This window comes from Prunus avium, chromosome 1 (assembly GCF_965620075.1).
Source record: "Prunus avium chromosome 1, drPruAviu1.hap1.1, whole genome shotgun sequence".
Taxonomy (NCBI): domain Eukaryota; kingdom Viridiplantae; phylum Streptophyta; class Magnoliopsida; order Rosales; family Rosaceae; genus Prunus; species Prunus avium.
In genome coordinates, this window is record NC_142284.1 from 45,077,151 (window position 1) to 45,090,150 (window position 13,000).

General features: G+C 37.5%; 3 protein-coding genes and 1 pseudogene across 3 annotated transcripts; 1 reads left to right on the forward strand and 3 right to left on the reverse strand.

The window, feature by feature from the left end:
- Positions 1–2,681: 2,681 nt before the first annotated feature.
- On the forward strand, positions 2,682–6,288 carry TTA1 (class I heat shock protein, putative (DUF1423)). Its single transcript, XM_021965410.2, has 2 exons — positions 2,682–4,925; positions 5,586–6,288. Exons 1-2 carry the CDS (start codon positions 3,041–3,043, stop codon positions 6,161–6,163), a joined length of 2,463 nt encoding a protein of 820 aa, XP_021821102.1. The 5' UTR covers positions 2,682–3,040; the 3' UTR covers positions 6,164–6,288.
- A 671-nt stretch (positions 6,289–6,959) lies between these two features.
- On the reverse strand, positions 6,960–8,449 carry LOC148297907 (putative ascorbate-specific transmembrane electron transporter 1). Its single transcript, XM_088247684.1, has 4 exons — positions 8,107–8,449; positions 7,973–8,021; positions 7,645–7,844; positions 6,960–7,563 (listed from the first exon to the last, which is right to left on the reverse strand). Exons 1-4 carry the CDS (start codon positions 8,263–8,265, stop codon positions 7,303–7,305), a joined length of 669 nt encoding a protein of 222 aa, XP_088103810.1. The 5' UTR covers positions 8,266–8,449; the 3' UTR covers positions 6,960–7,302.
- Positions 8,450–8,935: 486 nt separating this feature from the next.
- Positions 8,936–10,120, reverse strand: LOC110762699 (putative ascorbate-specific transmembrane electron transporter 2; annotated as a pseudogene).
- An 814-nt stretch (positions 10,121–10,934) lies between these two features.
- On the reverse strand, positions 10,935–12,223 carry LOC110762765 (putative transmembrane ascorbate ferrireductase 3). Its single transcript, XM_021965452.2, has 4 exons — positions 11,983–12,223; positions 11,783–11,831; positions 11,499–11,698; positions 10,935–11,408 (listed from the first exon to the last, which is right to left on the reverse strand). The coding sequence occupies exons 1-4, from the start codon at positions 12,145–12,147 to the stop codon at positions 11,139–11,141; spliced, it is 684 nt and encodes a 227-aa protein (XP_021821144.1). The 5' UTR covers positions 12,148–12,223; the 3' UTR covers positions 10,935–11,138.
- Between the last annotated feature and the right edge of the window lie 777 nt (positions 12,224–13,000).

Consider the following 13,000-nt stretch of genomic DNA (forward strand, 5'->3'; position numbering starts at 1 on the left):
ATTTTTATTATATATATTACATGCGCTAAATTATGCCAGAAGCGTTTTACCAATTTAAAGTAAACTAAAGCATGCAATATATATACAACTTGAAATTAGTGATGTCAAGTTCGAACCCTGTAATACCATTATAGCATATATGTGAGAAATCTTCATCTTATTATAGTTTAGACTATTATTTACATTAAAAAAAACACGCAATATTACATTTTTGTTGGTTGTAATTCTGCCTTTTTGCGTTTCATTGGTTTTAGTCTTCTTATTAGATTGGTATTTTACCTACCTTGTATGCGTCCTGGTTGTACTGTTAGTTGCTCTGTTAGGCATTAATCTGATATAATTTGCTATTTGATTATTTTTTAAAATTGTTGAAAAGATTGCCGTGGCCATGATTAATCATGGTTTTCTTTGCAAACAATGAAGAACTGCATCATGATGATGATGTACTACTAACATATGATCATAATTAGCAATTATGGCTTGCCCGTCTTTAATATTTAATTGCTTTTCGTCTCGGTGGTAGTTGCAATCATGAAAAGGTTTATTAGTGTATAATTAAGCACACACTTTGTTTTTGAGGTGGTGGTTTGTTTGTCCTATTTCGAATAAGGTGTCAAGCACAGGCAGATGTGTTTGTTTGTTGTTTTCAGGGCAACATAGAAGATCCATTTTAGTCCCACAGCCACAGCCACCACAGCCACAGCCACCACAGCCACCACAGCCACAGCCACCACAGCCGCATATAATGACTTTTTCTCATAAGAACGAACATGTTGAATTATTGATCGACGTTGACAGACAAAAGACTCATTCAGCGCCGCAGTGCAGTGTGCATGTTGCATACCTACACCGTATGTAGCTCCTGCTTCAGATGGGGTTACATACGTTAAAGTGAACTGACCGTCAACTCAACTGACCCAGTCTAACTTTTTCGCCTCTTGGGCACGGCATGCGAGTTAATGCTGTTGTTGGTCGGCTGCAATAACGAGTTGAAATTCAAAATAAATAAAAATGTTAACATTTATTGGATATTCAATTCAATTAACTTAAACCAAGGTGGTTGGTGTGAGTGGTTCGGCACTCTCATTCCTTAAGAGAGGTCAGGGGTTCGATCCCTGCTCTCGTACGGAGTCACCACTTTGGCCAACACTTTACCCCTTACGGGCCGATCCGGTGTGAGTGATGATTAGTCTGGGTTGTGGTTAAGGGTGCCACCCATAGTTGGGGCCCATCCAGGACCACCTCATGGTTCAGGCCAAAAAAAAATTCAATTAACTAACTTTGTTAGCACTTTCATTTTATATTTGATACATTTTTATTTTATTTTTATCAAAGAGGGAGTTGGGATTTGAATTTATAATCTCTTTTTAATTTTAATTTCGAGAAGAAAAATACCATTAAGTCAATAAGTAATTGATAAACATTGGAACCTAAACAAATTGAGAATATGAGCAGAATTTCTTTCTTGTCATCCATATATTATATACCAATGTAATTAAAAGCATACTTTTGTTAGGTTCGTTATTTTTCATTCTTTTTCATTTTTCATTCTTTTTTATAATATTAAATTAATTGAATTAAAGAGTATGTTAGAGCAAAAATAATTCAAGTAGCAAATAAACCTTTTCAAATTGCGACACAGATCAACAAACTCTAATTTAAAGAGTTTAATTTGCTACTACTATCGGAGATGCTGTAATACTAATACTAAAAATGTGATAAAAATTCAACTTATTTCGATTATTAAAGAATCAAAAGTAAACATACATATAAAATAAAAGTGTTGAAGTAGAATACTTAGTAATGTCATATCCACTAATAATTTAAAAAAAACAACATGGATTCTATAGATTATGTGCTTTAATATTGTTTGAATTCGATAAGTAGATATATTGATATAGACAATGTGCCAAATCATCATCTTGTTGACTACCTTTAGGCTTTAGGAGATGCTTTTAAAATTTCTCAAATTTTCATGCACACTGTGATGTGAGATACATTTTAATTCCACCTTGAAAGCAAAAGTAAAATCTTGCAATCTTTTTGAGCAAAGTTGCTTTCCAATTTGAAATTCTAGGACAGAAACCAATCCAATATTATTGCTATTCATCTTAATAAGTAATAATTTAATTAATTAATTACTACAAAACAGGTGATATATTTGATCATTTGACTTGTTCTGTCTCAAAATATTTCTCAATAGAATAATACTCTCCAGGACAGCTAGACATGATTTCTTCTTATTCACAAGAAACGCCGTTTATATTTTGACATAAGAAAGAAACTGCATGTAGTTTAATCGGTTAATCAGAATTTGCTATGAAATAATATCCAGAAACTCCACAAGTAATTTCAGGATTTTCGTGCCTTTAGTTTAGGACCATTTTCCTTATTGTACACTTTCCTCTTGATGAAAAATTGTAATAAAAACAAAATAAAAAACAAAGAGGGTATAATTATTTAACCCAAAAAGAAGGGATTTAATTGGGCAATTGCGGTAAGTTCATCTAACTTTGACTCAAAATTGAAAGCAATTAAACACCTTTTTTAGGAAGGTAAACGTTAATTTTGCCTAATTCAATTGTAATGCATCTTTTTCTCCAAAAACACAAAAAGTCGTCCCACTCCCCCTCTTCCTGCACCACCAGTCAAGGCATTCGCCTAAAAAGAAGCCGACTCGAAACAGAGGATTCAGTAATTCCATCCAACTCAGAGGGCCAGATCGGTAATTCAACAATACCAGAAAAAGTTTCGCCGTTTCAGTTCGGTGTAAACGCTTGAAAAATCCAGCCGTTGGCCCGTTGCAGATAGAAATTGAGATATCAGCTATGGTGTGCTGAAGAATAATAACGAGTGAGTTGAAAAACAACCCCAGATTCTTCATTATTTTCCAAACAGCCCCTGTAGACCTTTTCCTCTCCGTTTCTCGTTCATTTCTTCTCTCCTTCACACTATCTCTCTTTCTCTTACCTGGTAAGCCCCTCTTTCTCTCTGTATATCTCTATCTCTATCTCTCTATCCCTCCTTGTGTATTAAGGCCATGTTTGGCGAGAAGGATCGCACTAACGGTCTTCATGCCTGTGAGGATGAGGCCTCTCAGAGCAAGCTCACACGCCATATCTCTAAGCAAAACAAAGACAACCCAGAAGAGAAAATGGGTTTTACTGAAAAGGGTATAGGTTTTCTCAGAGAATCAGACATGGGTTCTGATGGGTTTCAATCAAAATCCTCAAAAATAGGAAACTTGGGTTCCCAGGAGCTGACTCTCAGCTATCTCTGCGATAGTTCCAAACTGGGTTTTCTAGAGAAAGAGTTTGCCGGGGCAAATTTGCTGACTTCCTTGGAGAAAGAGAGCTTTAAAGGTAAAGAAATCCTTGTTTCTGCCAATTCAAACCAAGATCACAAATGGGTAGAGAGAGATTTCCTTAATTTGAATGAGACTAGGCTGAATTGCTCAAAGCGAGAGCTTGTGGAGGAGACTGAAAGAGAGAGCAGGGACAAGAAGCCAAAGCTCGAGACTTTGAAGCTCTCTCTAGCCTTACCTGAGGTCTCGCTCTCTCTCACTGCTTCAAACGCCTTACAAAATGGTGACCCTCCAGCTATGCCAAGGCCTAGCAGAAGTGTACAATCTTTGGCACCATCTACTAACAATACACAAACCACTTGTTCCAACGATTTCACAGCAGCTTCATTATCGTACTCTTATTCCCACCCCTTTTCCCACAACCCCAGTTGCTCGCTTACGCGAAATTCGACCGAGAATTATGAGTATTCGGTTGGGAAAGATGATCAAATTTGGAACTGTGGAGAAGGGACTAATGGGTCAGTTCATAGTCGGTTTAAGCCAATTGGAGATGGAGTCGCTTTGTCAAATCATGGTGGGGGGATTTACTCGTTGATGCAGAGTAATCGTAAGGATTCGTGTAATAACAGTCTTTATAGGACAGCTAGCTCTGATAACCTTTCGTTTTTCCCATCAGAGTTGCCTGCTAAGCCTAAAATTGATACCCAGTCTGGGGATTCTAGAGGGAGAGGTTCTGAAAGTTTGAGAGGCTTGGAGGATGTAGATGGTGGTGGGAGAGCCAGGAAACTTTCTAGACCGGAGAGAATTCTCCGTGAAATTATTTCAGAGTCTATACCTGTCATGGCTCAGATAATTCAGGAGCTTCCTGATGAAACACTCTTATCAACCAAGGAATACTTGAAGAATCTGATATCCATGCCTGAGAAGAAAGAGGAGTTAGTGAGCCTTCAAAACCGGCTCCATAGAAGGTCTGATCTTACAAATGAGAATCTTGCTAAGTGCCAGAAAGACCAATTGGAGATTTTGGTTGCGGTGAAAATGGGTCTTGGGAACTTCGTATCAGGCAAAAACCGCCTTCCCACAACCGAGTTGGTGGAGATTTTCTCGTTTATGAGATGTAGGAATGTGAACTGCAAGAGTTTATTGCCTGTTGAGGATTGTGACTGCAAGGTTTGCTCTGCAAATAAGGGTTTTTGCAGTTCCTGTATGTGTCCTGTTTGTTTGAATTTTGACTGTGCTAGTAATACTTGTAGTTGGGTTGGCTGTGATGTTTGTGGGCATTGGTGCCATGCTGCTTGTGGTATTCAGAGGAACCTCATTAAGCCAGGTCCTAGCTTGAAGGGGCCCTCTGGGACAAGTGAGATGCAATTTCATTGCATTGGATGTGGTCATGCTTCAGAAATGTTTGGCTTCGTTAAGGATGTGTTTCTGTGCTGTGCAAAGGACTGGGGACTAGAGACCCTTATCAAGGAGCTTGACTGTGTTAGGAAGATTTTTAGGAGAAGCGATGATTTTAAAGGCCGCGAACTTCATATTAAGGCTGAGGAGATTATCTCCAAGCTTGGAAGCCAAATGATGTCTCCCTCAGATGCCTGCAATTTCATTATTCAGTTCTTTAACTGTAAGTCCCCAAGATTTTCGTATTTCCTTTTCTATTTCAACTTTCATATTTATTCATTTACTTGCTATTTGTTGTTAGCCCTCATTGTAAGTAGCTGAAATTTTAAAATGCATGTCTTGGACAGTGGGTATGGTTCTGTTATGGAGTATGAACTGCTTTGCTTCGCTGCATAAATTTGGCTTATTCCTTGCATGTTAGGAATGATCTCTTATAACTACTGTAATGAAATTATAGGGAGGGCTAGGGTCAGACTCCACACAAATATAAGTGGAGGAGAAAAATGCGGCGAGGTGAAAGAAAGAGTAAGTGGGAACAGTAAAAGGGGACCTTCATTGGGTACTCTATGGCTAGTGTAATTGGAACTATTTTGAAAAGAATACTCTCTGAATTGCTTAATTGAGGATTGTGACGGCTTCACCACCCGTTAGCTACTCTTTTGTTTTCTTTTTGGCCTATTTTCTTCTTTCCTTTTGGTTTCAGTGTCAAATCATCTCCATACCGCCTGAGTTTAGATATTGTGAAAGGTTTTTCTTGTGAGAAGTTGATAATGTCCAAGAATTGTGTATATTTTTGTTCTAAATGTGTCAGTAACTTAAATATATGAGTTATTCAGTATCTATTCATGCCTAACTCTGGATTTTTTTTTTCGTTGTTAAATAGATACAGATGGAGTGTCAGAATATCCTGCTTCTCGCATATCCACGAAAGAGTTGGCAGTCACTCAAGCTAGCCTGAGAAAAGATTCAACTCCTTTTTCACAATCCGCTTCTCTACCTCCAAAATATGCTGCTTACAACACAAGTTCTAGTATACAATGTGATTTATTGTCAAATGATACCCGTCAGAATGACCTCAAATCATCCCTCATAAGCAATGAGGATGAGTTCCAGTTCGGAACATTACCAAAAATCGATGGGTTTGAGAGCTTGGAAAGCATAGTGAGGATAAAGGAAGCAGAAGCTAGAATGTTCCAGAGCAAGGCAGATGAAGCGCGGAGAGAGGCAGAAGGGTACCGTCAGATGATTCAAACAAAGACGGATAAGTTGGAGGAAGAGTATGCTAAAAAGTTTTCCAAACTGTGTCTGCAAGAGACAGAGGAAAGGCGAAGGAAGAAATTGGAGGAGCTGAAAATTTTGGAAAGTTCACATTGTGACTATTACAACATGAAGACTAGAATGCGAGCCGAGATTGATGGCTTGTTGGAGAGAATGGAAGCAACAAAGCAGCAACGGGTGTAGTTTCTTTTGTTCCTTGATTTTTTTTGTTTCTTTTGAGAATGGTGCTAATTATATGTAGTTTATTAATGTTATTTCGTTTTTTGGATTCTGCTTGTTATTTCTAATCAAAGTGAATGATTGTCTCAGTTGCAAAATTCCAAGTTATTTTATCCTGCATGTCCTTGGCAATCTAGAATTTAGGAAAAACCACCACCCTCGCGAGCTTCCAAGCATCTTAAATTTGACTTTATGGGCAACAATAAAATGATTTTTTTCTTTTTCAGAAGTCTTTTGCAGAGACTGTTACTGTAATCAGTTTAATGAGTATATATAGTTAGAGAGTTGGCATCATTCTTTCTGCATATGCTCTCTCCTCCCTGGGGTGGGAGTTGCTTTATGCTGCTGCTTGGATAGCAATGTTTGAGTTTGAGCTAAGCAATGCCGCACACGTGTTTTTCTCTTTGCCATAATGACATAACATATATCCAGATATCCTCGTCGTTTGCTACTATAAAATAAAACATCATATGATTATGTCTTTAGTATATAATATCTTGGCACCAGAATATATGTCTTGCATTGCATTTGTTTGTTCTATATCTTAGGAGGTAATGCGCCACCAACGACCATGTTGACCCTATATTATGCCACAGTTAGGATTAAGGACCACTGAGTTGAGTTGACGCTGATTGCGACTAGGATCTTGCACCATTTTGGTGCCACTGCCCAGCCCTCTGCCCACCATTGTAAAAAGAAATCAAAATTGGTTTGCAAAAACGCCATTTGTGATTGCAGATTTGCAATGGAGTGCATACTATCCAATCCATTATCTACCCAAAAAGGACAGCCAGCATTATTATGCTAAAGTAAACTGATGCTGCGAGCTGAGATTAAATTATCATTAGATACCCACCTACGATCTACTTTCAATTATTTTGGTAATATACTTTGACAGATAGAAAGCAAGAGAATAATATTTCATTGCTTTAATTTGTAGTATACGTTTAGGCATCCCATCTGGCTCACTAACCAAATCTTTTATGAATGTAGAAATGAAGTAATTAATTAACAAATAAATAAAAAGGAATATATAGGTAGAGTGCATGTTATTTTAACTGACAAACCAAAACCATGAAATATGACAAGCTCTAGCTAATTAATTAGTAAAGTCGAGGGAGGAGGACAGTGAGGCTGACGCTGGCTGCAAATAGAAAGATCAAAAGCCCAGTGAAGTTGATTATAAGTGTTTCTTGGGTGCGCCCTATGCTTAAGAAAAGGAACCTCTCCAGCAACCCTGCCTCGGCAGTGCATACTGCTAGCAGAAAGATGACCATGCCCACGAAAGTGTGCCATGGCACAAGATTTCCCCTTGCTGACGATTCTGCACCCGGAAAAACATAGGCAAAGAAAGCAAACAACCACTACAACAAAATAATAATAATTAATTGGCTAATAATATTTGTTGTATAGGCAAGGCATCGACAGTAGGAAAAAAAAAAAACCTGAAGACCAAATAAAGAGATAGTGATTATGCCGAGCCAGGAATGTAAGGTGAGCAAATTTGGAATTCCCGATTCATGATTAAACTTGAATGCTGCATAAATCCCCAAGATTATAGCCACCAGAGCTAGAAAATGCAATATCAGGTGCACCATTTTCTGTGTGTTCCTTTTCCCTGGGACTGTCTTGTATGCCATGATAGCTGCACTAATAATTGGCACCTAATCAGTCCTTAATTCAAATTAATTAATGCTGCTAACTAACAAGATGGAATCTTTTAAGAGGCACATATATAGATTATATAGAGGACCTACTGATCAGTTCCATTACCTTCTCCTCCAATCAAAATAAACCCAATTACCATTAGAAGCGTATGAACCTGTAAAAATCAGAAAATATGAATATGATCACATAAACTTAACATCTGATGAGCATGCAAGATTTTGCTTAAGTGAACAACGTACGTTTAAAATTTTCTCTTTGATGAAGGAGTTGAGGGCAAGGCCATGGCGGAAGTGTAGGAGCCAAATAAGCACAAGGGTTGTTATGGCTATAGCTAACAAATGGGCAAATATTGTAACTGGGGTTGCTGATATCTGGTAGCTACGGCTCTTCGGTGCCATTATAATTAAGCCTCTGTGAAGGTGGTTGTGTGTTTGAAGCAAAAGAAGGGACGGGGCTACAACCTTAATTAGAGTATTATGGAATGGCCGGTTAGTACTATTTAACAACACGCGAAGAGAACCGGTGTTGGCAAAGGATGCAAATTTGATAAGATCAATGTGCAAAATTGAAGCTTTGCCGACAGTAAACAACGTTTAAGGTTAAAAAGAGAAGCCTTTTTGTTTGAACGAGAAGGATGCCGCCAAATATATGGAATATGGGAAACCGTCTAGCCGGCAAAACCTAAGGCGGCAAGCCCAAAGGCATGGAGAGGTTTGCCACTTTGTTTGTCACGTACGGCTAAGTAAAGCCGTGAATCACAATCATGAAGCACAGAAAATACAAGTTCCATTGAAAATTGAAAGCAACTTTGAATCTTTTTTGTCCTCCCTCTATTTAGATCATGAAAGTTGCTTCAATCATATGTGACCACAAGTTTTTCCAGCTATAGAGTTTGCTGATTATAGCTTGCTATGACACAATTAAATTGAATCACGTTTCGTGTCTATGTAGTAATTTTCACCACATGCAAAATAAGAGCAAGGTAAGGTTAACATCCACGATTAAAACAAGTAAATCTAGCAGATAGTATTTGTCTTCCCTTCTGCAGATTAAAACAGATATGCTACATGTCATCTTAGGTTGAGATTATTAATAACATGAACGTGTCCCCTAAAATGCTGAAATTGAAGGTTTTGACAATTGCTTTTAGAGATGATATATACAACCCAGACCTGAACATTTTTATTTATGAACTCATCGTGGAAGGAGTAGGGTGAGGCTAACGCTGACTGCAAACAGAAAAATCAAGAGGCCAATGAAGTTTACTAAAAGAGCTTCTTGACTGTGCACTAAGCCCAAGTGTATGAATATTTCAACCAACCCTGTCTCAGTGGTGCATATTGTCAAGAGGAAGATGGCCATGCCAATGAATGCGTGCCACGGTACAAGTGCAGCTCTTGCTGCCTTCGCTGCACCCGGGAAGCAATAGGTGAAGAAGCCAAACAGCCACTGAATTAACACAACAATTAATTAATTAATAAACAATGGCTTTACTAATTAATTAATTTTGATAACAACATAGTAGAATGTTTATTGATTAATTTTTCAAATAAATTTCTTACTACCTGTAAACCAAATGAAGAGATGGCTATCATGCCCAACCAGGAATGTAAGGTGTACATGTTTCGACTTCTTATATCATTGTGAAGTTTGAAAATCACATAAATTCCCATAATTCCAAGCACAAGATCAGTGAAATGCAATATTGAATGGAAAAGCTTTCTGGGTCCTTCTTTTGGCCTGTACTGTCAGCTGGTATGCCATGATAGCTGCTTCAGATGACATATCTTTAGTAAATTAATTACATAATAAACATTAGTTTCTTAACTGTTTTTTCTTAATGCATTTTATGCGTGTTTATTAGTTGCTTACCTTCTCCTCCAGCTAAAACAGGTCCAAGTATCATTAGAAGTGTATGCATCTGTAAGGATAGGAACGCGAAAAATTGAAAAACTCCGGAAATTTTTGTACAGTACTTGTTAACAACTAGTATTAAGGGAAAAGAAAACTACATTGATCATCTTGTGCTTGTTGTGATGAGATTGAAAAGCGAGGCCTTTTTCGAAGTGGAGGAGCCAAACAAGCACAAGGATTGTCACTGCAATCACCAACAAATGAGCGAATATTGTAACTGGGATTGCTGCTGACACTTGGTAGCTGCGAGCCGTAATTAAGTGCCATTCCTCTGCACTAATAATTAGCTGATTCATTAAGAGAAAAATCAGTGAGTTGAATTAAGTTAATATAAAACAAAAAAAGAGAGTTATGATGCATATATGCATGTTGCTTGGGAGAGTGTGGCTCTCAGTTCCAATTAATACGCAGATTATAATCTTTTCCAAAGAGTAATGCAATTATATAATGATATAAGCAAAACCCCAAATGCCCTCAAAGGGACAAGTTTAATGATCATTGTGTTGTGCAAACAATGTACAAATTTAAAGAAGAAGAAAAAACAGCTGGATAGATATTCTGGGTAAAAAGAAAAAGAAAAAAAAAATTGGAGATAGGGTTCAGACTGCTTTTTTCCTTTTTCCTTTTTCTTTTAGTGTCTGTCTTTTGGTTCTTTTAACAAGCTAGCATACGTATACTGTATACACATATACATTACTCGTTTGCAGCTGTTCAAGCTAATATATTCTGAATATAATTATATATATATACAAAGAGTTGGAGTAAATAAGCTTATTTGAAGGACACCCTTGTAGGGCCCACTCTGCATTGTATTGAACTAATCCAAACCGTCTATTTTTCAGATAATCATTTAAAGATCAGCTCTACAAAAAATCACTTGAATCCAATATCATTTGACCACTCAATTGAGTTATTGAAATTTTAGAACTTTCCTAAAGCACCGTGTTCATTGATTTTGTAGGACACAATTGGATGTCGAAACGGTTTTCGATTTGTCTAATTTTTTGTGAGAATGATCTATGAATGTAGACTTAAAACATATCTTTTGTTTTAAGGAGGATAAGAGTAGGATAAAATGTGTTACCCATTAAGCTAGTGCAAACTTTATACAAATAAAATATGGTATTTATTATGGACGGATACAAGCTCAACCAAGGAATAAAAAATAATTGAATTCATAAATCTATATCCATGTCACATAATATATATGAACCCTCATGTAGATCCGCTCAAATTATAAACACCAAAAGAAAAAAGAGATACATAATTAAGCACACAACACACCCAAACAATTAATGTGTGCAATCCAATAATCCATCTGTAAAGGCTCGAGAATGAAGAAATAATTGGGAATTAATCACACATAACGAGCAAGAGCAACAGAAAGATCAACGAAGATGCCGAAGAGGAGGATTGATAGTCCAGTGAAGTTGATCAGATTTAATTCTCTGTGAGACAGCTGATGCTCAACCCCAAGGAATGTGGATTTTTGTGTCAAGCCAGTTAGAGCAGCACATATTGACAAGTACAGCAGCGCCCTCCCCCCACTCATATGCCATGGAACAATTCTGATTGCCGTCCGGTCCGAAGCTCTTGGAAACAAGAAAGTAGCAAATCCAACCACCCACTGCCAATCAATCAAGTTGAAATTAATTAATAATTAGCAAACTAATGTGTAATTTATGGTAATGATATATTTATGTACGTACGTACGTACCTGCAAACAGTACAAGATAAAGGTGGACAAGCCAATCCATGAATGGAGGGAATTCATGTCCCTTATGTTGTTCATGTCATGGTATTTGAAAACAGCGCATATCCCGACGATTCCCGAACACAGAGCTACCAGGTGGAACAAGGCATGAACGTACTTCTGCACCTTGTGTGCCGACAATACTGTCTTGTATGCCATCATCGCTGAACATATACCAACTCATATTAATATTAATCGAGATTAATTATATCCTATGCATGTAACATGTGTTAAATTAGCCTAATTACCTTCACCAGCAAAGAAAATAAACCCAAAGATCATGAGAAACGGATGAACCTGCCAATGCCAAGTTAAAACAAAGGAAGTTAAGGACTTGAGTTTTACTAAAGCTAGCTCTAAGCTGTAAGTGTAGCACAAGAACCCACCATTAAGTGAGTAATTAAATAGTGGTTATATATGAAGGTTAAATTAATAAATCATTACTTACATTGAAAACTCGATCTGAATTGTCTGAATCATATTCGAAACCGCCACGGTAATGCAGCAACCAAACAAGCAAGAGTATGATGGCTAAGATGCCAAACAAGTGTGCTCCCGCAGTCAATCCAGAGGCTGACCGTTGGTACCTATAGGTTACAGTACTAGTTTGCATTGCAAATTAAATTAATTAATAGGGAGAGTAGTAGTTTGGTTGCTTTTGATTTGGCAGTGTTGTGCTCAATCAGTTCAGTTGTTATATATAGATAGAAATCTCTTTTGAAACAATTACCTTCTTCTTGGGATTGCTTGCTCTCATGGTTTTGGAATTTTCTGACGAAACTTTGAACTTTAGCAAAGCATCAAAAGGACAAACTAAAACCAGCTCTAATTGTACTAAAGTTATTTATTCTGTCCTAACAGTTTTAACAAACAATTATTCAATTGTAAGAGAAAGAAAACAGACAAGGCCTGGCCCTTGCTTGCTAAACTGGATTAACTTTTTTACTTAATTACACACTTAGGCCAAGATTTCAATTGGGTCAGCCTGGCCCGTCTTTTCAAACTGAATTAGGCCTATATATATATATATGCAAGAGATAGTCACTTGAAGGCCCAGCCCAATATCTGAGAACTCCATCAAATTGAATTAGAGAATTCGGGGCCAGACTTACTGATATGCTATGGGACAACAGAGAGGCTAGAATGAACGGTTATGATGAGGGGTCCTTAATAGCCGTTTGATTCAGTGCAAAGTTATTATTAGAGTGTTGGATTGTAATCCCTATTTATAAAAGATCCCATGGGGAAAAGGTGAAAAAAGTTTTAACCAAAACAAGCGTTACCAATCCCTTTCCTGATGAAATTGGCCACACAAAAAAAGAGAGGTGAGGAGACATTTCCACAATTTTGCCTGGACCCTGCTACAAAAGGGAAGACTAGTGATTATGCATGTTCATGAGCTTGCATGCACTTGGTTAGACATTTAGGAGGACCACCCTTGAAACTCATTTACTTTTACAAACCCC

What these genes read in the sequence shown, in the direction of transcription:
- TTA1 (XM_021965410.2), top strand. Translation starts at nt 3,041, where the DNA reads ATGTTTGGCGAGAAGGATCGCACTAACGGTCTTCATGCCTGTGAGGAT. An exon ending in CATTATTCAGTTCTTTAACT is followed by an intron (nt 4,926 to 5,585) that starts GTAAGTCCCCAA and finishes GTTGTTAAATAG; the next exon opens with ATACAGATGGAGTGTCAGAA.
- LOC110762765 (XM_021965452.2), bottom strand. Translation starts at nt 12,147, where the DNA reads ATGCAAACTAGTACTGTAACCTATAGGTACCAACGGTCAGCCTCTGGA. An exon ending in ATTCAGATCGAGTTTTCAAT is followed by an intron (nt 11,832 to 11,982) that starts GTAAGTAATGAT and finishes TGGCATTGGCAG; the next exon opens with GTTCATCCGTTTCTCATGAT. An exon ending in TTATCTTGTACTGTTTGCAG is followed by an intron (nt 11,409 to 11,498) that starts GTACGTACGTAC and finishes ATTGATTGGCAG; the next exon opens with TGGGTGGTTGGATTTGCTAC.
- LOC148297907 (XM_088247684.1), bottom strand. Translation starts at nt 8,265, where the DNA reads ATGGCACCGAAGAGCCGTAGCTACCAGATATCAGCAACCCCAGTTACA. An exon ending in TATTTTGATTGGAGGAGAAG is followed by an intron (nt 7,845 to 7,972) that starts GTAATGGAACTG and finishes TTATTAGTGCAG; the next exon opens with CTATCATGGCATACAAGACA. An exon ending in TCTCTTTATTTGGTCTTCAG is followed by an intron (nt 7,564 to 7,644) that starts GTTTTTTTTTTT and finishes ATTTTGTTGTAG; the next exon opens with TGGTTGTTTGCTTTCTTTGC.